The sequence below is a fragment of the Sciurus carolinensis genome, chromosome 3 (genome assembly GCF_902686445.1).
Source record: "Sciurus carolinensis chromosome 3, mSciCar1.2, whole genome shotgun sequence".
NCBI classification, from domain to species: domain Eukaryota; kingdom Metazoa; phylum Chordata; class Mammalia; order Rodentia; family Sciuridae; genus Sciurus; species Sciurus carolinensis.
In genome coordinates, this window is record NC_062215.1 from 14,648,062 (window position 1) to 14,673,744 (window position 25,683).

At 55.1% G+C, this 25,683-nt stretch overlaps 3 protein-coding genes across 3 annotated transcripts in view; all 3 read left to right on the plus strand.

Moving 5' to 3' along the window:
• Positions 1-7,020, plus strand: part of Scn4a (sodium voltage-gated channel alpha subunit 4) — a 42,263-nt gene extending 35,243 nt beyond the window's left edge. The window contains exons 20-25 of the mRNA XM_047544848.1: positions 426-704; positions 959-1,012; positions 1,204-1,341; positions 1,871-1,975; positions 2,552-2,822; positions 3,633-7,020. Coding sequence (XP_047400804.1) covers positions 426-704; positions 959-1,012; positions 1,204-1,341; positions 1,871-1,975; positions 2,552-2,822; positions 3,633-4,924 — 2,139 coding nt within the window. The 3' untranslated portion in view covers positions 4,925-7,020. The remainder of the gene's footprint in view (positions 1-425; positions 705-958; positions 1,013-1,203; positions 1,342-1,870; positions 1,976-2,551; positions 2,823-3,632) is intronic.
• Positions 7,021-10,708: 3,688 nt separating this feature from the next.
• Positions 10,709-13,964, plus strand: Cd79b (CD79b molecule). Its single transcript, XM_047546570.1, is given in 7 exon segments — positions 10,709-10,823; positions 11,411-11,461; positions 12,339-12,653; positions 12,888-12,926; positions 12,929-13,005; positions 13,294-13,335; positions 13,441-13,964. Coding segments are annotated over 7 exon segments (690 nt in total). The 5' UTR covers positions 10,709-10,756; the 3' UTR covers positions 13,540-13,964.
• A 7,969-nt stretch (positions 13,965-21,933) lies between these two features.
• LOC124978972 (somatotropin) lies at positions 21,934-23,287 on the plus strand. Its single transcript, XM_047542966.1, has 4 exons — positions 21,934-22,194; positions 22,387-22,503; positions 22,637-22,798; positions 23,087-23,287. The coding sequence occupies exons 1-4, from the start codon at positions 21,934-21,936 to the stop codon at positions 23,285-23,287; spliced, it is 741 nt and encodes a 246-aa protein (XP_047398922.1).
• Positions 23,288-25,683: the final 2,396 nt, after the last annotated feature.

Below are 25,683 nucleotides of genomic sequence, written 5' to 3' on the forward strand. Positions count from 1 at the left end.
GACAGAGCTCCAACCCTGGAGTCCTGCTGCTTCAGAAACCCTGGTGTTCTCTTTTCTGTGCCTTTTCTGTGTCTGTCACTAACTGAGCTGTGAGCAGGGCCGGGTCACGTGGGCTGAGTTTCCTATGGGGGCCGAGGAAAGAGTGTTTGTCTCCTCTCTGGTGACCCGTGACCAGACTGCTTCCAGAGAAGCCCAATGGCTTCTTGGCAGCTCCAGCCAAGCAGAGCGCCCTCCTTGCCCACCCAGCGGCAGCTCCCCGAGTCTCGCTCCACCCCCATCCGTCTCCCCCTGGCCTGGCTCAGATCAGCCCTCTGTAAATGACAAGGCCCAGCTCAGCCTGGTGCGCTGGTTGGGGTGCAGGCAGGGAGCCCTCTCTCGGGGGGCCTGGGAGAGGCTCCGGCGGTGACCCCGGCCCCGGCCCACAGGTGGTGGTGAACGCGCTCCTGGGCGCCATCCCCTCCATCATGAATGTGCTGCTCGTCTGCCTCATCTTCTGGCTCATCTTCAGCATCATGGGTGTCAACTTGTTCGCTGGCAAGTTCTACTACTGCATCAACACCACCACCTCAGAGAGGTTCGAGATCTCCGAGGTCAACAACAAGTCTGAATGCGAGAGCCTCATGCACACGGGCCAGGTTCGCTGGCTCAATGTCAAGGTCAACTACGACAACGTGGGTCTGGGCTACCTCTCCCTGCTGCAGGTGGTGAGTGTCGCCCGCTGCCACTACACCTGAACTGGCATAGAGGTGCCTGCAAGTGTCTCTGCACCTAAAGCCACTGTCGCCCCTTGGTAGGGGACCTCCCACCTTGCTTCCCCCAAGGTAGTGTCCAGATCTCTCTGATCTCTGATGTCTGCCCCATGGGGCTCTGGCAGGTGGCCTCCAGGAAGAGCCAGGCTGGGAGGGGAGGGAAACCTGGGTGAAGCCCCCACCCCTCACACTGCACCCCACCTCCCCAGGCCACCTTCAAGGGTTGGATGGACATCATGTATGCAGCCGTGGACTCCCGGGAGGTGAGTCAGCTCTCTGAGCTGTGATGGGTGAGCCAACTGGGTGAGACAGTGGCACAGTGGCCATCCCTGCCCTTCCATGCCATCTCCTTGGGAGCCCCTGCAGCCTGGGGTTGGATGCCCCCTAGTGCTTTAGGGAGCAGGGGGAGCCCCAGGCCTGCACCCCACACAGTCCTGTCCTGTGGCCCCTACAGAAGGAGGAGCAGCCGAAGTACGAGGTAAACATCTACATGTACCTCTACTTCGTCATCTTCATCATCTTTGGGTCCTTCTTCACACTCAACCTCTTCATCGGTGTCATCATCGACAACTTCAACCAGCAGAAAAAGAAGATGAGTATCTTCTCCACCTTCCCCGGCCCGCCCAGCCACCTGGGGCTCCCGCCTCCCCTCCGTGTCCACTCTCTCATTCCTTCCTGTGGTCACCGGTCTGCCTGAGCAGGCTGCATGGTTGGGGCAGCCTGGTTCCAAATCCCTCCAGGGGCCCTGAGCAGTGACGTGGCCCCTCAGCCTGGATTCCCTGATCTATAAAACGAGGTGGATACAACCTACCTTGCTGGGTTATTCTCAGGACCCAGCGAGACGCTGATGGAAATTGACCAGCATAGGCTTCAAGGCAACTTCAGTCCTCTTCCCTCCATCTGTCGCCTCCACCCTTCCCTCTCCGGACCCTTATCTCTCTCAGTTCCCTTTCCCTTCCTCCTCCATCCCTCCATCTCTGGTCCCTCCAAAGCCCCTCCCTCTCCCCACCAGGTGCTTCTGCAGGGATTGGGTCTGCCTTGAGGGTGGTACCTGAGGTCGGGGGGCCCTGAAGGCAGGGAGGGGGCCCCAGCTCAACCTTATGGGCCCTATTTCACTATACTTTGGAGGGAAAGATATCTTCATGACAGAGGAACAGAAGAAGTACTATAACGCCATGAAGAAGCTTGGCTCCAAGAAGCCCCAGAAGCCAATTCCCCGGCCTCAGGTACCCGCTGTCTGGACCCCTCCTTCTGTGGCCTGTACCAGGCTCCTGCCCCAGGGGGCCATTGGGGGGCCAAATTCAGCCTGCTCTCTGCCTGCCGGGCTATGTCCCTGGGTGAAGTGAGTCCGCCTCCTTAGAGTCTTAGTGCACAGAGACACCATGTGCACACACAGCAGCTTCCACTATAGTCCTTACTTGGCCCTGCAGAGGACCCTAGTGTCCATCCACCTCCTCACCTGGGACCCTCCGTGGCCCCTGGGACAAGGGAGAGGAAGAGGATACCCAGACACCTCCCCAGTGAGCAGTGACTTTGGGAGGAGTGACTCGGGGACCTTGAAGGGGGGAAGGATCCGAGAGTGAGGAGAGCTCATAGGTGCCACACAATGGCGGGGTCCCAGGCCTTTCCCTCTTGTGGCAGACTCCGTCATCAGCCCTGACACCTCCTCTCTGTGTGTCCTCGGTGTGGTGCCATCGTGCCATCCGGTGTCTCCTGAGTGTCCCCATCCTGTCCTGACCCCGACCGTGCCCCCTACCCCGTGTCCACACACGTGCCTGCCAACACCCCCATTCGTGCTGCAGAACAAGATCCAGGGCATGGTGTACGACTTCGTGACGAAGCAGGTGTTCGACATCACCATCATGATCCTCATCTGCCTCAACATGGTCACCATGATGGTGGAGACGGACGACCAGAGCCAGCTCAAGGTGGACATCCTGTACAACATCAACATGGTCTTCATCATCATCTTCACGGGGGAGTGCGTGCTCAAGATGTTCGCCCTGCGCCAGTACTACTTCACGGTCGGCTGGAACATCTTCGACTTTGTGGTGGTCATCCTGTCCATTGTGGGTGAGCTGGTCTCTCAGGAAAGCCTTCCTCCTGCACCCGGCACACTCACACAAACCCACATAAACACACAGGAGGCCCGTGCAATTGCACACGCCGGTCATCCCAGCAACTCGGGAGGCTGAGATAGGAGGATCACAAGTTCGAGGCCAGTCTGGACAACTTTGCAAGGCCCTGTCTCAAAAACTAACAAGGACTGGGGATGAAGCTCAGTGGTATGGTACCCTGGGTTCCATCCCCAGCACCAGACACACACCCGTGTGTGTGCCTGACATTCACTCTTAATGCTCGTGCTCACAGGCAGCCTGTCACCTTTTCAAGCGTGATTACACCTCAGGGAGCCCATTACCTGACGTACCTGTGGCTCAGGTGTCCACATACCGAGTGGGAAGCGTAGGAGGTTCCAGGACCTGCACTCACTGACAAGAGCTCGGCCACACGTCTAACCGGGACAGTGCCAGCCACCACTGAGTGCTTCCCGCAAGCCTGGCTGTGCTGTGGGCTTTACAGGCCTCATCTCTGTTCAGAGCCAGGCCACGAGGTGGTCCTGTTATCACCCTCATTGTGCAGATGAGGAGACTGAGTCACAGCAAGCTGAGTGGCATGCCCAGAATCACACAGCTGGTCTCCCCACCCCACCGTCACCTGTGGCGTCTCTGACAGCCCCGTCGCTTTGGCGTATCTCACCTGCAGCTGTCACCTCAGTCAGGTGGTCCTGCCTGTGCTGGGAGGTTTTGCGCCCCCTGCTCCTCTCTGGGGCAGGGAGCCCCACACGCCCCGACTCTCTGACCCACCCTCCGCTCCTCCCCGCAGGCCTCGCACTGTCCGACCTGATCCAGAAATACTTCGTGTCACCCACGCTGTTCCGTGTGATCCGCCTGGCGCGAATCGGGCGTGTCCTGCGGCTGATTCGCGGAGCCAAGGGCATCCGGACACTGCTCTTTGCCCTCATGATGTCGCTACCTGCCCTCTTCAACATCGGCCTCCTCCTCTTCCTGGTCATGTTCATCTACTCCATCTTCGGCATGTCCAACTTTGCCTACGTCAAGAAGGAGTCGGGCATTGACGACATGTTCAACTTTGAGACCTTCGGCAACAGCATCATCTGCCTCTTTGAGATCACCACATCTGCTGGCTGGGATGGGCTCCTGAACCCCATCCTCAACAGCGGGCCCCCGGACTGTGACCCCACCCTTGAGAACCCAGGCACCAGTGTCAGGGGCGACTGCGGCAACCCGTCCATCGGCATCTGCTTCTTCTGCAGCTACATCATCATCTCCTTCCTCATCGTAGTCAACATGTACATCGCCATCATCCTGGAGAACTTCAACGTGGCCACCGAGGAGAGCAGCGAGCCACTTGGCGAGGATGACTTCGAGATGTTCTACGAGACCTGGGAGAAGTTCGACCCGGATGCCACACAGTTCATCGACTACAGCCGCCTCTCTGACTTCGTGGACACCTTGCAGGAGCCGCTGAGGATTGCCAAGCCCAACAAGATCAAGCTCATCACCCTGGACCTGCCTATGGTGCCAGGGGACAAGATCCACTGCCTGGACATCCTCTTTGCCCTGACCAAAGAGGTGCTGGGTGACTCTGGGGAAATGGACGCTCTCAAGCAGACCATGGAGGAGAAGTTCATGGCAGCCAACCCCTCCAAGGTCTCCTACGAGCCCATCACCACCACCCTCAAGAGGAAGCACGAGGAGGTGTGCGCCATCAAGATCCAGAGGGCCTACCGCCGGCATCTGCTGCAGCGCTCCGTGAAGCAGGCCTCCTACATGTACCGCCACAGCCAGGACGGCAACGGGGACGGGGCCCCTGAGAAGGAGGGACTGATTGCCAACACCATGAGCAAGATGTACGGTCCCGAGAATGGGAACAGCAGTGTGCAGAGCCAGGGGGACGAGAGCAGCTCCCCAGGGGAGACCGGACCCTCCACGGGGCCCACGCCAGTCAGCCCCTCGGACGCTGCCCCGCCTGCTCCTGTCAGCCCCTCGGACGCTGCCCCGCCTGCTCCTGTCAGCCCCTCGGACGCTGCCCCGCCTCCCTCCCTACCACCGGGGCAGACGGTGCGCCCAGGAGTCAAAGAGTCTCTTGTCTAGCAGGCAGCATGGAGGTGGCCAGCTGAGTCTTGGCACAGGCCAGAGCTCCCCCAAAGTGCCCGCAGGCTGAGTGATGGAGCTGGGCTTTGCATCCGGGTCTGTGTCCAGCTCCCTTCTGGAGGAAAGGATTTGGCCATGCTGGGGTTGACACTTAGGCCGTAGCAAATGGGAGTTGATTCAGGGCCCCAGGATGGGTGGAAGCCCTACCTCTGAGTTCACTTCAAGTTGCTCTCACTTCCCCAACGAGACCTGGGCCCTGCCACCCCTCCTCTTGGTCTGGGGGAGGTCTGAATATCAGAATCTCTGTCCCCCACATGGGGAGGATCCAGCCTACCATGGAGGGATTGGTTGCCCTCCTGTCACCAGAGTGTTAAGGGCTGCTGGCCTCTCTCCAGGACGTGGCCCAGGTCCCCAGTTCTAGCCTGGGCAAAGACGTCTTAACCTCAGTGAGTGTGGACATCTGCCTTTCCGACTCTGGGGTGCAGTTTCCTCTGCCGGCTCAGGAATTCCATTGGAAGAGGGAAATGTTACCGGTCCAGAAATTGCTCCACAAACCCAATTGGCCACTGGATCCTGCTGCATCAGGCTGAGAGTGTGACTCCTGAAATCCTTCCCCAGGTCACATCCAGGCCCGTGGACAGCTCCCCTGGCTGGCCCCTAGGGGAAGAGCAGAAAAAAGGATTCCACTTAGGAATTGCCCTTTTCTCAGAAGAATGGATGGGTAGTACAGGCTGGGTCCTGCCAGCCAAGTCACTGCACTTGGCCTGAGTGTCCAGACCTGGGTGGGGCCGGGGACCCTGATGCTCAGTACGAAGATTCTGTTCCTTCCCTCTCCCCCTCCTGACACCTTCATTAGTCCACCCCAGGTTACTAGTACCCCATCAAGCCTCAGAGATCTCTCCTCATCTTCCCCCTGCCTGTCTCTTCTTCCTTTCCCACCTCCTCAAAGTGACCCTAAGAGATGTCAGCTCTGAGGCATGCAGCAGAGAAGGCTAACCCAGCTGGGGCTCCAACTTCTGACTTTCTGCTGCCGGGAAAGCCACTTCCACCAGCATGAATGACCTAGACATGGCTGTACTGGGCTCTGCTGGCTTCCAGAGAATAGAGGCTGGGCCTGGAGGAGGGTGTGAGAGTCCTGCTCAGGGCTGTCTGGATTCAGTCACTTGTGTGTGGACCTCTGTGACTGTGTCTGCTTGTAGCCTGAGTGTAGTTGTATGTGGGTTCGTGTGTGTGTGTGTGTGTGTGTGTGTATTGTGTGCACGCGTGTGTGCGTGTGAGCCACTGTGGAGGCTGCCAGCAGATTCATGTGTGTCTGGGTATCTTTGTGTGTGTGTGTGTCAGTGTGCCCTGGAGTGTCAGATTGGTGAGCTTGTATGCGTGCATCTTCTGTCCTGTCCTGTTCACATGAGTGTGCCTGTGTGTGGGAGAGTGAATCTGTACCAGGAGGGTTAACGTGAACACGTGTGGTAACATTTGCACTTTGAGTCCTCTGTTGGCCTAAGTTCCTCTTCTTTTTCTTCTTGTTTCTAAACGCCATTTGATTAAAACTCAGGAAGCAGCAAAATCTCCAAAACAAGTTGTGTGTGTGCACATGTCTCTGTGTGCGTGCGCGTATTCACATGCGTGCATGTTTATGGGCCAGAGTCTTCCCTGTTGTCTGCCCTGCCCTTCCCAGCCTGCCTCCCTTCCTCCCTCAGCTCCTCTGTCATCAGCCCTGCTCCCTGTCTCCCGCCTGTGTCTCCTCTGTGGAAAAGAACTCAATTCCTTCCATCTGTTCCTGCAGTGACTCTGCCTCTTCTTCCAGAAGGTTCTTCCAGGAGAGGGTCAGCCTTCCCCTGCCCAGCACCCTGCTCCTCTGCCTTCCCTTCCTGGGCCCCAGACTGGTGTGGGCCCTGAGCCTCAGGAATCTGTCAGATTGGATGTTCTCCACGGACTCTCACCGACTGCAGGGGGAGAGGAGATGAGTAGGGTCTGGCCTCTGCCTGCCTGTGGCCCCCTCCCCTGCAGACTGACGCCCCTTCCCACCAGGTGGGAACTGGCCCCAAACCAGCCTAGCAAATGAGCTTCTTTGTACAGTTCTTACAATAAACCCTTCCCTGGCCTCTGCTGTGTGGTTTCTGCCTTCTGCGTGTGTGGAAGAGGGCGAGGGCTGGGGACAGCAAGAAGGAAGGTGGACCAGTGGTTACTGGTGCCCAGTGGGGACCGCACAGGGAGCCTCTGGGGGCTAGGGTAGGGTAAGGTGGGTCCAGTCCCTCCTCCAACACACAGCACCCAGGAAATTCAGATGGGGACCCTGTGTCCCCACACCCCCCAAGATCCGCCTCCACCTCTCTACCCCCTGAGAGACCTCAAGGCCTGTGGGGCTCACAGGCAGCCCTTCCCCCTCCTCATAGGTAATGTCCCTCTAGGACTGCTGACCCCGGCCCGAGAGCCCAGGGTCACACGGGCCTCTGCACAACAGAGAGCATGTTTAAAAACACTCAGCCCACAAGCCCAGTGGGTGACAAGCAATTTTAAATGTAATTTTATTTTCTGTAGCAACTTTTGGCTCCTAGGGTTAAAGTTTCTGCACCCCCTTTTTCTGGGTCCTGAGGTTACACAGCACAAGGGATGAGGGGTACTCACGGGCCCAGTCTCCCAGGTGGCCCTTGTGTCCCTCGACTCCCTCTGTGCCCCTTGCCACCTCACAGTTCTCTCTGGCTGTTGGGGTTGGAGCACCCCACAGTGTTCTCCGAGCCCCACAGGCTGCCAACCTGTGGGGATGGGGCTTCTTCTCACTTTGAGTTTCTTCAGACAGACATCGCCTATGGCCTCTCTGGTCCAGAGGACAGGAAGCTCGCGGGGGTCTGGTCTACCCTTCTCCCGAACCTTGGCCAGTGGGAAGAAAAAAGGCAAAATACTGAGCAGGAAACAGAAAACTCAGGCTCCGGTCTCACAGCTACTCCCACCCCATCGGAGCTGCTCCGGCTCCGGGAGGCACCGTGCCCCAGCATGCCAAGTGCTCCAGGCTTCCCTGAGCAAGCCCCCCGTGGAGAACACGCCTGAGGAATATTTCTGCTGTATACAGATGAGGACACCTGGTCTCTGAGAGGTCAAGAATGGGTGCTGCCTGCCGGGGGTGCTGATGGCCAAGAAACTCTGCTTTGCGGGTCACTGTCCATCCTGTCTGGATGTTTCAGTGCCCCTGGCCTGTGAATGCCAGGGGTGCCCACTGTGACCCTCACATTTCCAAATGCCTCCCAGTGAGGGACCCATAGAGAACCACCAGCGACCGGGGAGGTTTTGGCTGGTTCATGCAGGGTTAGATTTGAACCGGCATCCTTCTCAGCCAGCAGTGACAAGGACCCCCCAGGCCCAGGGCGGCTGAGCGGGCAGCCAGGAGAGATCAGGCCTCCTTTTTTCCTGAGACTCTTCCCCCTCCTACCCTTCCCAGGGTGACTGGGGTCCCTGCCTTCTTGTTTCCCCAACGTCTGAGCCCTGGTCCCATCCCACCCCCACCTCCTTCTCTTGTTTTGACGCTGTTTTCCTGGAAGGCAGGGGGCTACCAGATGTCAGAGTGTGCAGCTCCGGACAGTCGGGGGCAGAGGCGGGGGTGGGCTCACGAAGCCTCCTGTTCTGGGAAGGAAAGGGCATCATCATAGGCCCAGGACAGGGAACAACACAGCCCCAACTGTGACAAATAACCCGGCAGGCCGCGGGGGCCCCACTGCCTACACGGCTCCGGGGAGGGGCACCCTTCCTGGCATGAATGGGGATGAAGTCCAAAGGACACATCTGCATTCCTGCCACAGGGGATGTTGATGTTTGTGAGTCTGGAGGATGCCAGCTGCCCTCTGCCAACCTCTGTGCCCCCGCCAACGAGGCACCTGGGCCCCAGGACCAGCTCCTGAGCCGGCCCCACACCACCCGGCCCAGGGAGCAACAGGTGTGAGATCACCCCATGCACACAGTGAGCCCCACTCCTCCCCAACAGCCTCCCAAATTTGAGAGACACTAGCCCCAAAGCTAACCAAGGCCTCCCTCCCCAGGGGCTCAGGAAGGGTAGAATTTGCTGGAGAGAGACCCCTGGATTTTGTCCCACTCCTGAGCTGGTCTCTCTCCATGCTCCCCCAACTGGCACAGGGGCCCGTGGTCCCCAGGGCTGACCTCAGGTGATGTTCTTATTCCTGGGCTGTTTGTTCTGCGAGTTGAACATCTGACACCTTTTCAGAGAAATGTTTTTCCATTCGGAACATCTGGAAATGAGCAAGAATATCTGGGACTGCCTGGAACCAGCCGTCCCTCTGATGCACACTTAACCCTTGGATCCCCGATTTCCTGGTCTGCCCCACCTGTCAGGTGACACGTAGGCCCAGGAGAGAGGCGAAGCACCCAGACCCTCTGCATGCCGATTCTGTGTGGGATGAGGGGTCGCAGCTCCCCAAACCCAGGCAGGTCTGCCACCCACGCAGGCTGTTTGAGAAATGGAGGGTCCTAGGGACAGTGAAATGTCAACAGAGGACTTAGCATCTGTCTTCCCCTCCTGGGAGTCACAGTATGAGAAAGAGGCAAAGGACAAGAGAGAAGGAAGCCACCAGGAGACATAAAACTTGGAGAGGACTTGGTGGTGGGGCTGAGGTTCTCAAGTCTATTCAGTCTGCAGGTTGCACCCTGGGGCAAGGGTTCCGCAGGGGCTGGAAGCTGAGTTTGCATGAACTCCTGAGGGTTGCCAGTCCATCTCCCACCCTGCTGACTGACAGGATAGAGCCAGAGGGCCTTTTAATTCCAGAACCTGAGGGCATACCCACACTATCCCCCTGTCCCTTGCCCAAGACTCCTTGGAGCTGTGGACAACACAATGCCATCAGAACTCCCTGAAGAAGACCCCTGATGCTTTTTGTTTTGGGGAGTGGTTTGTTTTTTGGGGTTTTGTTTTTGTTTTTTGAGACATGGTCAAGTTGTTTAGGTACTCTCCGAGTTGCTGAGGCTGGCCTCTCACTTTCGATCCTCCTGCCCCAGCCTCCCAAGTCTCTGGGATTATGTGCCACTGCTCCTGGCAAAGCCCCTGATAGTTAAGTAGTGGGTTGTCTCTAAGCATCTCTACCTAGTCCACTCACTTAGGCAGCCCAAAGCAAACTCTCCACAGCACGAGGAAGAGACGCCCCTCACCAGGGCCTAGACGGCATCTTCTCCTGAGTGGCTGCCTTGTTTGCCCTGCTCTTGCTCAAGAACCTCTGTGGCTCCCTTCTTCCACAGGTCAACTTCCAACGTAGTCACCTGCATGCCAGACAAGAGGCTCTGCTCTGGGCCCTTCCAGGTGCCTGGCCTGGTTCCCCTGGCCCCTGCACTGTCCTTCCTTGGTTCTCCTCTTCTCACAGGGTAAAGGTGGTCCAGGGCAGACGACTGGCACTCAGATTCATTTGTAGGACGAGCTTGGATTCATTCCCATGTGTTTAGCTAAGTGCCTAGGAATGGAGACTCACTGGACTTTGTACTTTCAGGAACTGGCAGACCTGGGAGATGACCATCAAGGGGATGGGGACCCAGGGAGAGAGGTACAGGCTATGCCCAGAAGACTCAGAACCCCACCCTGCAGGGCTTCTTCTGAGGCCCCAGCTGCGCTTCCCAACCCAGGCGACCTGGGTCGCCTTAGAAGCCCAGCTGATGAACGCCCACCCTCCCCCAGGGTCCCAGGAGAGCTGATGCCTCCCCTGGGTCACAATTTGCATGGCAGGAAGGGGCCTGGAGGGGAAGAGGCGGGGAGGAGATGGGCTGCAGCCAGGCAGTTACACGCTTTCCCCCAAGAGCCTCAGACGCAGTCACGGGCCCAGGCTCTGGGACAGAGCTCTGACCATGGCCAGGCTGGTGCTGTCCCCGGGGCCTGGCAACTGGCTGGTGGTGTTGCTGCTGCTTTTCTCAGGTATGGCGCCCACGATGAGGCCTGCCGGCCTCGCTCTGTGCTGCTGACTGAGTCTTCTGCTCTCAACTTCCTCCCGCGTCTCACACTCGCTGCCTCCCTGTCCCCCTCTGGCTGCCCTGAGGTCCGGGTCTGTAGGTCACAGGGGTGGTGACTGGCTGGGGTCTGCAGCCCCAACCCCTCTCCTGCCTGAAGGGTGTTGGACTGTGCTGGGCACACGGTACAAACCTGGTTGGCAGCTATGGCTGTGTGTGAGCCGGGCCTGGGAGGAGGAGGGGAGCAGTGTGTGGCTCACCCCTAAGCCCCGGAGGGCACACAGGAGGGCAGAGATTCGTGTTCCAGGATGGTTCCCTCTTCATCTGGAAGATGGGAGCGCCCTCCCAGCCGTGACTTCCCTCCCGTCTCATTTAGAGGCAGAAGGGGAGCTGGAGATGAGGTTCCCCACTTCCGGCACCCCTTCCCGCTTGTGTCTCCCCAGGGCTGGGGCGGGGAGAGCTGAGGGGTCTTGAAGCAGCGGGCTTGAAGGGAGGAAGCCGCCCTTGGCTCCCAGAGGCCTGACCTGGGCCCGCCCACTCTCTCCCACCCTGCAGGGGAGCCCGTGCCGGCAATGACAGAAAAGGACATGTACCCGAATCCCCAAGGTCAGTCCCCCTGCCCGCCGCTTCTATGGGCAAGTGTGTCACTATTCTGGGGCTGACCCTTGTCCCGTCCTAGCCTGGGTGTCCCCCCCAGGACTGCGATCCCCAGGCCTCCTTAGGGTCTCTCTCTGAGGCTCCACCCCCAGCCAGCTGTCCTCTCATCAGACCAGCTGCTCAGTCCTGGCCCCTGTGGGTGCTGAGCTCAGATCAGTGGAGCCAGAGAGGATTCCACTGAGGCCCATCTGGCTGGGGCGCTGGGCTCAGCCTCATAATCAGCCCCTCGGGGCAGGGTTTGCAGAGTGAGGGGCTCACGGATTCCAAGGGGCTGCTTACTGGGACCAAGGAGGCTCCTTGTAGCAGACGGGAGATGGTCCCAAGCACGGGATTCAAGAAGGCAAGCAGAGCAGATTCACACAGGGAGGCCACAGAGGTGACAGAGGAGGGCCTCGGTTGGTAGGCTGAGAGTGTGGCCTTAGTCCTCTGGGGGTGGAGGGGAGCCCTTGAGGATTTTAGACAAGTGCAGGGTAGCCCAGGGGGAGGAGAGCTCGAAGTATGGGGCCAGGTGGCAGACTGTCCTGTGGGCCTCCAGGCTTTGGGGTGAGGCCTAAGCTTGGCTGTCGTAATGAGCATGGAAAGAAATCGGGTCCCAGGGTCCTAAAGAAAACACAAATGGGCCAAGAAAAGGCAGGGTCCAGTGCTTTGGCGTGTGGCCTCTAGGGTGGCCCGCTCCCCAACACCTCTGCCCCTGACTTCCTCGCACCCTGAGAAGCAAGGACAGACAGAGCCAGGGGAGGTGCCCTCCAGGGCAGGGACCTGCAGGAGAGGCTGGCAGTCAGAAAAATGGCAAGGAGGATTTTGAGCCTGGCCTTGGTGCCCACAGGAAGTGCTTGTTCCCGGATCTGGCAGCATCCACGTTTCATGGCCAAGAAACGGGGCTCTGTGGTGAAAATGCATTGCTACGTACACGACTCCAGCGTCGCCAGCAATGTGACCTGGTTCTGGAAGCAGAATATGAACCAGGAGCCTCGGAAGCTGCCCCTGAAACAGGGCCCCATCCTGCAGTCCCGCAGCGGCTCTGTCTACACCCTCACCATCCAAGGCATTCGGTTCGAGGACAACGGCATCTACTTCTGCCAGCAGAATTGCACCGCCGAGCCTGTGTTCTGGGGCTGTGGCACGGAGCTGCGAGTCATGGGTGTGTGTTGGGCAGACAGGTGTTCACATGCCAGCCAGCCAGAACTCCCCGGCCCAGCCTGCCACCAGGGAAGAGCAGCCACTTATGGGATGGTGTGGCCCTAGAGCACCCAGGACAGATGCTGGGAAGCGGGTCCTGAGGGGTGCACAGAGAGCCACAACTGCAAGCTTTTAGAGTGGGCTCCCTCAAGAACCTTCTGCCCCGGCCTCACGGCCCCATCTCCGCCTCCCCCAGGGTTCAGCACCTTGGCACAGTTGAAAAGGCGGAACACACTGAAGATGGCATCATCATGATCCAGACCCTCCTCATCATCCTCTTCATCATTGTGCCCATCTTCCTGCTGCTGGACAAGGTGACCACAGGGGTAGGGAGAGCCTTCGCTGGCCAAGAAGGTGGCCACAGGGCAGGCCAGACATGGGCCGGGCCTCCATCTTGCCAGCACCTGTGGCTGCCCTCTAGACCCAGCTCAGTCCCAGGCCCACCCTCTGGCTCACCTGTTCAGTTGTTCTTGGAGGGTACACCTTGCGTCCCTCCCCTCCTTTCTGCACCGGCCCATGTCCCCAGCCCTCTCCAGCCTGATCCAGCAAGGAACAGGGGCTAAGGGACACTAACTCTGATCCCTCCCTTCAACTCTCTCCAGGATGACAGCAAAGCAGGAATGGAGGAAGATCACACCTATGAGGTAAGGAACAGGTGACCCAGATGCTCTGAGCTGAGAGGACAGTGCCCGCTGTCTGTTGGTTCAGTCAGGGTGTGCCCAGGCCTGAGCTCCATTTCTTGTCTCCAGGGCCTGGACATTGACCAGACAGCCACCTACGAGGACATAGTGACTCTGCGGACAGGGGAGGTGAAGTGGTCTGTTGGGGAGCACCCAGGCCAGGAGTGAGGAGCCGCCCCCTACTCTCCAGCAAGGTTCTCGGGTCTCATGGATGCTTCAGAGCTGCCGCCCAGCCCCTCCTCCTTGGATCCCCAGACAGCCTCCAAAACTGGTCTGCCAAGCCACCTTCCGCTCCAGCCCCAGGTTGCCATCTCCTGCCAAAGGACCTGGAGTAGGACAAGAGGGCAGTGACTTGCAGTGGGAGTCCTCAGGGCATAGAGGGGACCCACCTTCTGGGGGGCTATGCATGTTTGGGACTGGAAAGCAGAGACTTGTTGGAACCGGCAAATGGACTCAGAACAGACCCGCTTCCTGCAGAACCTGGGAAGAGCCATGGCCTCCCATGGCCCCGAAGGGCGGGTGAGAACTTTGTTCCTCTCTCTCATCCTCTCCCATCCCAGGGGCACCAAGCCTGGAGCCCATTCTCCCATGGAATAAATAATGTCTGACAACCTACACAGGCATGTGGCATCTCGTGCGCGGACTGGATGAGTGTGCCGCTGTGGTCAGGCGTGGCGTCCGAATGTGGTACCTGAGGGCCTGGAGGCTGTGGGAGGGGGGACCACCATGGTCATCTGGTCTCTGAAGGCCCAGCTGGGGCCTGACATCACATCCCCGTCTTTCCCTGTTCCCCTCTGGCCCTGGCTGGGCCTACAGCAACTGCAAAAAGGCAGATCCAGCCGGTCCTACCCCTGAGCAGGGATGCCCTCACCCTGCACTCCTCTGACCCTGATGCTCTAAGTGCTAGAATCTCAACCCTGGAGGAACTTGCCCGCCACCCCACCCAACACCTATCCCAACCCAATCCTGCCCTTCAAGTCCTCCTTACAGAACTTCCTCCCGCAGTGCCCCAGGCAGTGCCGAGCCCACTTCAGAGCAGCCTATGCCTCAGCTACTGCCTGGGTTGCTCATGTCTCTTGGTTCCCCAGTTAGACTGGAAGTTTCCTGAGGGTCAGGGGTTTTCTGCCTCTACAACACCCCCTACCCATCCCCCACCAAACCTGGGACATTGTCTTTTAAACTTCACCCAAAGCCACCAAGAGATTCATAAAGAGGGAGTCTTCAGTGTGGTTAAGTTTGGGAGTCCTTAGGTGACCCCTCAGACTTTCCCAGCATCGCATCTGAAGGCCCTGGGTTACCCCCAAAATGGGCCTTAGGGTCCTGCAAATCAGGGCCAAATATACCAGCTGTGGGAGTAACTGGGAGCAACTCACAGCTGGGAGATCAGGTGCCATTAATCTGTGTGCAAAACCCCGCTCCCAGCCAGGCTGTGCTCCACTTCCTGTTGACCTGGAGGGGACCCTGAAGCACTTCTCTGGTTCATGCTCTGATTCAGGCAGGAGAATCCCTATCCTGAGGGAGCTTCCAGTTTACCTGGAGAACCAAGGTCTGAGAGAAGCATCAATTTTTAGCAGATCCCCCTAGACCTCCGGGGGCCGGGGGGTGGGGTGAGGGGGTAAGGCAGACACACCTGGAGTTTCAGGTCCATCTGTGTTACCAGGCAGAACACACTCTGGGCTGGACTGGGCGGATTGGGCTGGGCAGTTCCCTCCCTGGCTGAGGCTGCCGGAGGGAACTGGCTTGTTTTGGCATCTGCCTCCACTGAGCTGGAGCCTGTGCTTTCCTGTTGCTTTGCATAGTGGCACTAATTTTGTCCCCCTACCTCCACCAGGGACCTGGGTAGCTGTCAGAGATTGTAGAGTCTTCACTTTTCCCCCAAGCAGGGTCTCCCCCTACTTGGGGCTGCCCTGGGTTGGAGGAGGCCTTGGCTGCACAGGAAAACAATTTAACACCCTTGAAACACTGGGCTTCCCTACGGCCTTGAGGGGCCTGTTGACTGAAAGTCATCTGGGAGGAGGCTGTCCCCTCCACTAGACACCCCCCTGACTGTTTTTCTGTTTTAGGAGTTCACAATTTGTGTGTTTTTGTCTGTCTTATGGGTTCCTGGCCCCAGAACTGACTCTGGCAGTGGAAACCTAGCTGGGTGCTGATGGTGGGGATGAGGAGTATCCCAGGCCTCAGTTGTTTCATCTGTAAACTGGGAGTCATAAAACTATCTGAAGCTGGGTGTGGTGGTGCACACTGATAATCCCAGATACTCAGGAGGCTGAGGCAGGAGGATCGCTAGAGCCTTGGAGTTCAAGACTACCCTGGGTAACATAGTGAGACCCTATCTCAAAAAAAAAAAAAAAAAAAAAAAAACAACTATCTGAAGGACAGAAGTTGAACCAGATGCTGGATTTTTGGTTTTTGGGGTTTTTATTTTTTCAATTATCATATAGTAAAATTGAGTTTCTTCTCTTTTGTTGTAGAGTTCTATGAATTCTGTATAATTACCTCCACAATCAGGAGACAGATGTAAACAAAACCTTTTATTGAGCCCAACATTTTTTTTTTCTTAAAACAGCGTTCCACTAAGTTGCTTAGGGCCTCGCTAAGTTGCTGAAGCTGGCTGGCTTTAAACCTGCGATCCTCCTGCCTCAGTCTCCCAAGTTGCTGGTTCAATAAGCAAATTCTTATTGAACACACCTCTTAATAATCAATAAAATTTTATTGAGCAACCCCATACTTACTTATATTATCTGGGTTAAATCCCTTAGTCCTTATCGCCACCATACAAACAAAGAACTGAGGCCCAGGGAAACTACATGAATTGACCAAAAGTCACACACAAACCTCCTGACTCCATATGCAACCTTCTTACCCCATAGCGCATCCACCTCCCTTGCAGGATTTGCAGCAGTAAGACTTTAAACCAAAGGAGAAGGGAAAGAACGAAGGGAGAGGAGATCCTGGGGTAATTTTGACTTCTTCAAAGCTCTGGGCTTTGAAAAGTTTCACTCTTCCTGTTCATCAGAAGGTCTGAAGCCCTACAGGAACATCCCTTGTTAACAAGACCTGGACAGGCCTCCCAGCACCCTTGAGAGGCTGCCCCTGGGCCGCCATTGCCGGAACCCAGCTCCTGCTGGCCTCCCCCTCCTCAGATCAGCTCTGAGACCCTTGGTGGGCACATGCCCCACTGCCCACTGGGGGAAATCCATCTGGGTCCCTCGGGACCCTGGTTTAAATACAGGCTGGTTCCTCCTCTGACCTAGCTTGACTTCCGGCCCTCCTGCTGCAGGTGCTACTAGGGCTGGGGCCATCTGACTTGAGGCTTTGGGTGTTTTTCCAGCAGAATCAGAGGTGAGAAAAAAACAAAATATGAAAACCTGCCACTGCTTGGGTGACAGTGGGGGGTAGCATTCATCCTTATCCTGAGCGGGGCCCCAGAGGCCATCCCGGGGCATGGAGTTTGGATTCCTGAGTTCTGTCTGCTCCCATTAGTCCACTTCAGGGCTGGAATGAGGACCTGATCGGGGGAATTCTAGCTGTGTCCAGGTCTCCAAGCGGCCCCTGGAATGACATCCTTAGGTCCTGCGTTGTCATGGAAACAGCAGCCTTTCACTTGAGACACTCCACTGCCCTACCCAGTCCAAAAGCCTTCTCTTAGAAACAGATGACTACTTAATCCTAAAGCAATTTTCAAAAGAAGGAGAGAGACACTTTTGCCTTGGACCTAACCCACCGTCTCCGTGGGGCAGGCGGGGAAGGCCGGACACCTCCCCTAGGTCCAGGTTCCGCAGGTCACAGTCTGGTAGAATGTTCGTGTGAACTTGGAATCAGCTCCTGCATACAGCCTTGCACACTTTTTCGGGTTTTGTTTTTGTTTTCCCTATGTATGTTGCCATACATTCAAGTTCCCGTCCTTGTTATTTTGAAATAACTACTAACAGGAGGACACCTAGACAGGACATGCCTACCTGTTGCTCCCAGTCCGTTCCATCTCTGAGTTCCTCTCTTGGTTCTGTCCCTCCATTCATTTGTTCCACTCAGCAGATGTTTTTAATCCTGGGGTCCCAGCCTGCACCGGGTTGCCCACTCTCTCCACTCCCAGGCTGCTTCTTTCCCCTCAATGTCTCTACCATTTCCTTCATGGTAATCCCCCTCAAATTGACCTTTCCGTCTATATTTTACTATTATATAGTTCACGTTTGTTAGCTACCGTCTCCCCGCAGTGGACTGTGAGCTCCAGAAGAGAAAGCGCCTTGTCTCTGTTCACCTTGGTGTGCCCGTTGGCCTGCTCCAACTCCTTAACGACTCAGTCAATGCCTGAATAGAGAAGGAGGGAGTGAGGGCAAGAACGAATGAATGAATGGATGGCAGAAATCCAGCCTGCCTTGTAAGAGCTTGCGGAGCAGGAATAAAGGGAAGGAGATGTCCACGTGCAACCTTAGGACCAGGTGGGAGTGGTTACTTCCAGCAAGGGCACACATCAGGAAAAGCAGCCCATGATTCCTACAGCCGTTGGAACGCCCCTCCGAGCACATCGCTTCTTTCTCCATGGCCTTCTCTCCCTGGAGGATAATTCTCAAAGCTGAGACTACTAGCATGTCCAGTTACCTAGCTGGTCCTGGAGTTCTAGATTGTTCTGGGATTGTCAGCCAGTGTAAACGACATCCCCCACACAGGGGGGTCTGCCCTAGCCTTCCCCCACCAAGGCGCTTCCTCCATGCTCAAGCCCTCCGATCGCATGGTGGGGTAAACTCAAGGGTCCAGTGAGATACAGGAAGTGAAAACGCAGATGAACAGCGAAACGTGCAATACAAATACGAAGGACGGTGGGATTTGGTTCACTGAATCTGGCTACAGGGGGCTGTTTTTTCTGTGGTCCTTAATGCCTGTGGACAGCGTATTCTGAGGCTGAGTTGCCTTGCCTTCAATTCCACCTTCACTCAACACCTTCTTTGTGGGGACCCAATCATCTTTTGTACAAGGAAAATCCTGCCCACGCCAAACAGTACCACTCTCTTTACTGGATGAGGCTTCTGACATGGAGAGATGGGCAGCCTCGAAGAGACTTCCCTCAGGAACTGGGGGAGCCTGGGCTGCTTCATCTCTGAGCCTCTGCGTCCTCAATTATATGAGACTTACATGTGTTATTGTTCAGAATAGTGCCTGGCAGGCAGAAGCCTTCCGAAACACACCTCCCTGGAAAAGCCCTTGGGGATCCCCTCATAATCCTCTCTAAAGACCTTGACCCAGTGGGTTGAGTGATCAATGGTGCTAAGACTCATGTATAGGACACTGGAAGCTATGATGAGGTAGAATATGTCCCTATGTGATATGTGGTTATCAGCCTCTGACCTCAAGTTCACCTTCTAGAGCTAGAGGTGGGAAGTGGGGACCTCACATCACCAACAAGGAGTGGAAAGACAGGCCACCCATCCCTCTATGACCATCCCTATGACCAGAGTGAGAAAATAAACTCACCCCCAGTCCACAGACTTGAACCTCAAAGCGGCTCTTGAAGCCTGAAAGGCCACATTAGGATCAAGAGTAGATCTGTGACCTTCTACAGTAGGTACACAGACCCCCAGAGATGGTCAGTTCTGGAAATGTGAAGAGTTTCCAAATACACTGAGAAATCCAAGTTATAAAGGGGGTGTTCTCTGGGGACAACTGGGGGGGGGGTTCATCTTGAGTCTTTGGAGGCTGACATCAGAGATGCCAATCATAGTCTCTCCTTAATGATAGAGACCATTATTGGGCAGTCTCTGAACCTGGAGGAGTCAGGGGTCTCAGTGGTACCCCAAGACTGGGCAACTTCCCAGGACAGGAGGAGAAAATCCCAGGCCCAATTCAAAGTTTTATTTCTATAAGCAATGAATGACAGATGTGGTCTCTGTCACCAGAATCCCTGAAAAGGTCCCCATTAGTGATCACCAACTTTTGCTGCCATACATCTGCCTTCTGGGCCCAGTAGTTTCCAGAGTGTATCCCCAGGGGACTCCAGAGTCCTTTGGGCCACTGTAGTTCTGGGGTCACCTCAGTTATGAGATGGCGAGAGGAGAGGCTGCCCTGTCTTGACTGGTCCCAGTTGGTCCTTGGCAGTAACCTCTCTGGTGCCTCAGCCACACCTCGTTTACACCCTCCTGTCCTCCCTCCTAGAGGAGGCCAGAGACTTTCCCTCTGGGCCAAAGCCCACATATAATTCCCCAGCTTCAGTTGGAAGTCTTTGTCATGGGGGTTCCACGTTCCTTGGGGAATGCAGAAGGAACGTGGCTGAAGGCTACCCAGGCTCAGAAACCCTCCACTTCCCACCTGGCTCCTCCTCTTCAGTGGAGCTGGATGGAGGAGAGGAAAGGGTATCCTTGCTTTCCCTGTGTGGCCCCATCTTCCTAGAGCCTGCCCCTGTCCCAGGCCTTCCCAGACCGACCAGCAGAACAACCCCAGCATCCCGGTGGCCTCAGGGTGGATGTCGGGTGGGGGGCACTGCTTGGGCAACGCTTTGGGGATGCTCGGAAGGAAAGATGCTCTGTCTTCTGGTCCTAAAAATGGGGAAGTGGTGAGGTCTGAGCTCTCGCTCTCCAGACCACAGGGATGTGCCTTTTCAATGTTGGTGCCGACATTAAACAAGTCCACCTTCCAGAATAGTTGGTCATCCAGTGGGTATCCTCTCCTACGTGGTGGAGTGCCAAGTGCTCCGAGACTCCAGGAGCAGGGCGCTGCACTGAAGGGCCGTGACTTACCCTCCCATCGGCACCGGGGGCCTTGGAGGCTGGTGCACTCCAGAGCCTGGGCTCCAGAAGGCCCAAAGACACCGTCCCTGCACCCTCTCCTTGCCCTGCTCCGAGGTGCCCACATAAACCTGTACCCCTGGGACTTCCTCACCTGGAAATTGAGGGGGAACAATCTGCTGCTTACAGAAGGGCAAATGATGCAAAGACACTCTTGTGATTTGGGACAGGATCCCAGCATTCGGAGGGACTTAGAAGCTAAAATAACTGAGCGGCACTACCCAGGCTGCTCGGGGGATAGGACTTTGGACAACGAAACACACGGAAGAGAGCGTGTGCAGAGCTGCTGCCTCTGCTGAATTGGTTTGTGCAAGTCGGTCTCTCGGAGCCTCAGTCTCTTCCTCTGAAGAATGGGTGTGATGATACCATCTCCTTCACAGGTGCTTGTAGGGGTTGAATGTGAGGACGGGCAGGCAGGCTCTCGTCACCTGATGGCTCTGTAAAGGGACTGAAAGGAGTTGGAGAAGGAAAAAAAGGAGACCATAATGACTGGAGGGCATCTTTCAGGATGCTGTACTCTGAGTTTCAATGCAGGGAGGAAACTCAAGTCAACTTTGATACTGAGGTTTCAGGGCTATGGAAGGAAGCACTCATGGTCTGTCTGTTCTTGAGATTTCTGCTTCTTGATTTGCATCTCTGTGGCAGGTCCAAGGATCAGGGGCAATGCCTGAAGTTTGGGTCCTTTGCCCCACAGAACTGGACTTGGGGGAGACCCAGAAACTGAGTGTTGGGGGGGTTGTCAGTATGTGAGGTTCGTGCCTTCTAGTGGTCAATATTAGCACTGCATCCAGCGCCGCTCTGCTGGCCCAGTTGAAGGAGTGGAGAAAGCAAAACTGGAATTGGGATGAACTAGGCCAGAGACCCCAGGATCTATAGGCTGTCCTTGGCCCCCATCCCCAGTTCATACCCTGTCTCCAGTGAGTGGAGGGGAACCACTGGAGAGTGGGAAGGGGTCAGTACTGCTCTCCAGAAAGGTGTCCTAACCCAATGTTGTGGGATGCACACCTGTAATCCCAGAGACTCAGGCCAAAGCAGGAGGATTGGAAGTCTGAAGCCAGCCTTGGCAACTTAACAAGAATCTGTCTCAAAATAAAAAATAAAACGGGATGGGGATGTCCTGGTGGAGAGGAGCTTGTCTAGCATGTGCAAGGCCCTGGCTTCAACCCTCAGTACAGAAAATAAAAAAATTTTAAAAAGTCACTTTTTCCTTTCGGGGAACCCTGTTGGGCCATCCTCACCATGACAGACTATCCCACAATGACATTCTGGCAGAGCACCTTTGGACTCCGGCTACTCTCCTCTACCACCTCCCACTTAAAAAGAGGAAGGACGAGGTGGTCCCTCGCTGAGACCCTGCACAGCCATCACAAGCCTAATCAGAGTGGTGAGGAGATGATAGGATGGGGGACATGACCCCAGCGAGGAGCGGGAACAGGATGAGTGGAAGAAGCTTCTAAATTATCCATCAGCACAGCCATCAGCGCCCCCATGCATAAATGTATAGAGAAAGTAGGTGGGGGCCTTGGAGTGGGGGAGAAGGGACCAGGTATAAATAGGGCTGCAAGAGACCAACTCCAGGATCCTAGGGCTGAGCTCCTCAAACTGCCAGGGTTCTGTGGACAGTTCACCCAGGTGCAATGGCTGCAGGTAAGCACCCCTAATACCCCTTTGGGTATGGGATGGACCGAGAGGAGATGCAGGGTCGGTGCAGGTGGGATGGGGGCACTAACCCTGGTATTTGGGGCTTTTTAATGTGAGTATAGCCATCAAAGCCCAACACCGGGCCATGTTGAGAATGTTCTCAGTCCCTGGGGAGAGTGGGAAGACAAGGTACTGCTCTAGGGGCTTAGACAGGGTGGCCTCCTGGCCCTCCTGCGTTTCTCTAGCTTGTCGGATTGCCTGGCTCCTGGCCTTCACCCTGCTCTGCCTGTCCTGGCCTCGGGAGGCCAGCACCTTCCCAGCCATGCCTTTGTCCAGCCTGTTTGCCAATGCTGTGCTTCGAGCCCAGCACCTGCACCAGCTGGCTGCTGACACCTACAAAGAGTTTGTAAGCTCCCAGGGATGAGCATTGGGCGGGGTGGCAGCAAGGGTGATTCCCCCCACCAGGAAGCAGTGGGAGGAAACAGAGGGGCTCAGGGCTTTTTATGCAAGTGAAACTGAGTAGACACTGAAGGGGTTCCCAAAAAAGTAGCAATGAGAGCTGGTCCCCAGTTCCGACTTTGGCACGGTGCTTCCCCAGGAGCGTGCCTATATCCCCGAGGGACAGCGGTATTCCATCCAGAACGCCCAGGCTGCCTTCTGCTTCTCAGAGACCATCCCTGCCCCCACGGGCAAAGACGAGGCCCAGCAGAGATCCGTGAGTGACTGTCCGGGCTCTTTTTGGACACAGTTCTTCCTTCCTGCCCAGCAGCCTTCTCCCCCAGGCTGGGGCGGGGTGCGGGAGGCCCAGGCAGAGGCCTCCCCGTCACACGCCAGCCCTCCCTCTGCAGGACATGGAGCTGCTGCGCTTCTCCCTGCTGCTCATCCAGTCGTGGCTGGGCCCTGTGCAGTTCCTCAGCAGGGTCTTCACCAACAGTCTGGTGTTTGGCACCTCCGACCGCGTCTATGAGAAACTGAAGGACCTGGAGGAGGGCATCCAGGCCCTGATGCGGGTGAGGATGGCGCCAGGATCCCCAACCCTGGGGCCAGAGCTGACCTGGGCCTGGAGACCCTCCTGGCCCGGCTGAGGGCTGGGGCTCCGTGGGCTGGGGACGGATAGGCTGCTGCTCTCTTTTTACCAGTCAGGGCTTGAGGCAGGAGGACGCACCTTACTCCTCATTTCTCCTTTTGAATCCTCCCACCTTTTCTCTGGCCTCAGAGTGAGGGAGAAAAATGGCTAGAAGAGGGAGAGCAGAGCTCCCGGGGGAATCGGTCTCTCCTGCCCTTTCTTCCCCTTGCAGGAACTGGAAGATGGCAGCCCCAGGGCTGGGCAGATCCTCAAGCAAACCTATGACAAGTTTGACATCAATTTGCGCAGTGATGATGCACTGCTCAAGAACTACGGGCTACTCTCCTGCTTCAAGAAGGACCTGCACAAGGCCGAGACCTACCTGCGGGTCATGAAGTGTCGCCGCTTTGTGGAAAGCAGTTGCGCCTTCTAGTGACATGGCATCTGTGTCATGCTGCCCCAGCACTTCCCTCTGCCCTGGGAAGTGCCACTCCAGTGCCCACCATCCTGTCCTAATAAAATCAAGTTGCATGATTTTGTCTCACCAGGTGTTTTCATACTAAGAACAGAAGGTGGGCGGTGTGGGGCAAGAGGCAGGCCCGGAAGACCAACTCGAGGGATGCGATGGGCTCTGTCAAGACCCAGACTTGGCTCTTCTTGGGCCAGAACAAAGCTGGCACTTCACTCCACTCGGGTTTCACACACTACGTCCACACCCTCATTCTAGGTATCTCAGCTTTCTGGGCAATCACAGCTCAGCAAGGTCACAGGTCCCCCCAAAAAGTAGTGGGAAGCATTCTCCCCAACACCACCAGCAATGCCAAAGTTAGGCTCCCAAACACCAGAATAAATGAAAACAAGACAAATTATTAAGCGCAAGAGTAAAAGGACCGCGTGGGAGATAACATGTCAAGTCAATGTAGCATGGAGCAGGAAGTTGGGTTCTTTGTCTCATGAATTTGATGAATAAAGTCCATGGACACAAGGGTGAGAGCAAACATGATTTATCAGAATAATTGAAAGAGAGCAGAGCTCCTGGGGAGGGAGGGGTCCCAAGAGAGAGACAAGGGATACCCAAGAGTGGCTATTGTCTAGAGGTTTACATAGATCTATAGGTTTAAGGAAGTCAGTCCGCTGCCCAACCCTGGGTAAGGCACTCAGTGTCCATGAGGTATTCATGGACCTTTAGTCCACTCAAAAATATCAATCAGGCATGTTCCCTTCTTTGGACAGATATGGACACCAGCCACATAGGTCCAGCTTTTAAAATAGTTTTTGTAAGTTTCTTAGAAAATATCTGCAAGTGCTGTTTGTGCTCAACTCCCTAGGAATTTACCTAGGGGCCCATCTCCATATCCTCCCAGCCTTATCTCTTCCTCATGATGTTGTTCCCCCCTCTAGAAAGGTAACCTTAACTGTCATTAGGGAATTTGGGCAATGACAGCTCTAGCTTCTTCAGGCCGAAAGGGGTGTTGAGAGGGGAACAGCAGCCAGGGTCCTCCTACAGAGGCCTATCTAATGGACATGCATAAAAGTCAGTTGGTACTTCCATGGTAGTGTCTCCATGGTCTTCTGTAGGTGTCTCACGCATTAGGGCGGTACAGAGGTCCATGAGAGCAGCTGGCAGGTGACTGGACAAGATATACATAGGGTAAGGATCATGCCAGTGCAGCCATAAACAAGAAAGTCAAGTATTAATTTTTGCAAACAATTAGAACAAAACAATATAGTGTTATCAGTCAGCCTCTGAAGACTGCAAAGATAGCAACTTGTTAGAGTTTCAGGTGTGGTCTAGCATGCCGTTCACTTCTAAGTGGAGGTCATTTAAGGCTTTAGAAACATCAGCAGAGTTGCTGAAAACATAGTCAATTTTTAATTTTTAAAATGGCACAGGTTTCCCCTTGAGCTGTGGAATGCCATCTAATTTTTTGTAAAATAGCTTTCTCAGAAACATCAGGGACTATTTCCAAAGACACTCCCCTTTGCAGAACGTGTACTGGTTGGCTTCCCGGTCTCTAGGATCCTGTTGATCCCCTGATAAGGAAACCTGGTGACTCACCAGAGTTGCAGGGCCCTTAGAGAAGTATAGTCATTCCCTGCATTCTGGCTGACCTTAGAGGGCAAGAGCCAAAATATTGACTGGTTTGTTGTTGTTGCTGTTGTGTTTGGGTTTTAGGTTTTGGGTTTGTTGTTGTTGTTGTTGTTGTTACCTTTTACATCTTTGACTTGGTCTCCAAGTTTTAGTTTTAAACAACCAGCAGGCCAATTTCACCATTCTTGAAAATAAGAGTACTGGGTTTTAACTTTAATGCCTATGATTGTATAGTTACTCTTTTTATTTAATTGGGGTCAGTAGTAGTACTGAAAGTCAGTATTATATCCTATCTGATGGTTTATTGTCTTAAATTAGCTCAGGTTGTTTTGTTAGGAGTAGTAATTTTGTAAAATCCTACCAGGCAACAGTTATAAAGTTGTATGATGATTTAGTTTGTATAATAGCTTCAAACCAAGAAACATAGTGTCTATAATAACACTAAGGTGTAGTTAATATTTATTTAGCCTCTACAAAGACCCATTAATTTATTAACTCATAATATATGAAATTCTTTACAAATTTTGTATTCTTTTACAACTTTCTTACAACCTTAATACCTTTTATAATTTACCCAAATCTTTCCTTAGTTTTGCATTATATCCCTTATTTATTTTGAAATCACAGTAATCTGTATAATAAAAATTATCTTTTGCACATAACTTTAAATGAGCTTAATTATGGACCATTTTGGAGTCATTCTAACATGGAGTAAGGTGAGAGGTAGAACCTTAACT

Coding starts and splice junctions, on each gene's coding strand:
- LOC124978972 (XM_047542966.1), top strand. CDS start 21,934: ATGTTGAGAATGTTCTCAGTCCCTGGGGAGAGTGGGAAGACAAGGTAC. Junction 22,195..22,386: donor CTGACACCTACAAAGAGTTT/GTAAGCTCCCAG, acceptor GTGCTTCCCCAG/GAGCGTGCCTATATCCCCGA. Junction 22,799..23,086: donor GCATCCAGGCCCTGATGCGG/GTGAGGATGGCG, acceptor TTCCCCTTGCAG/GAACTGGAAGATGGCAGCCC.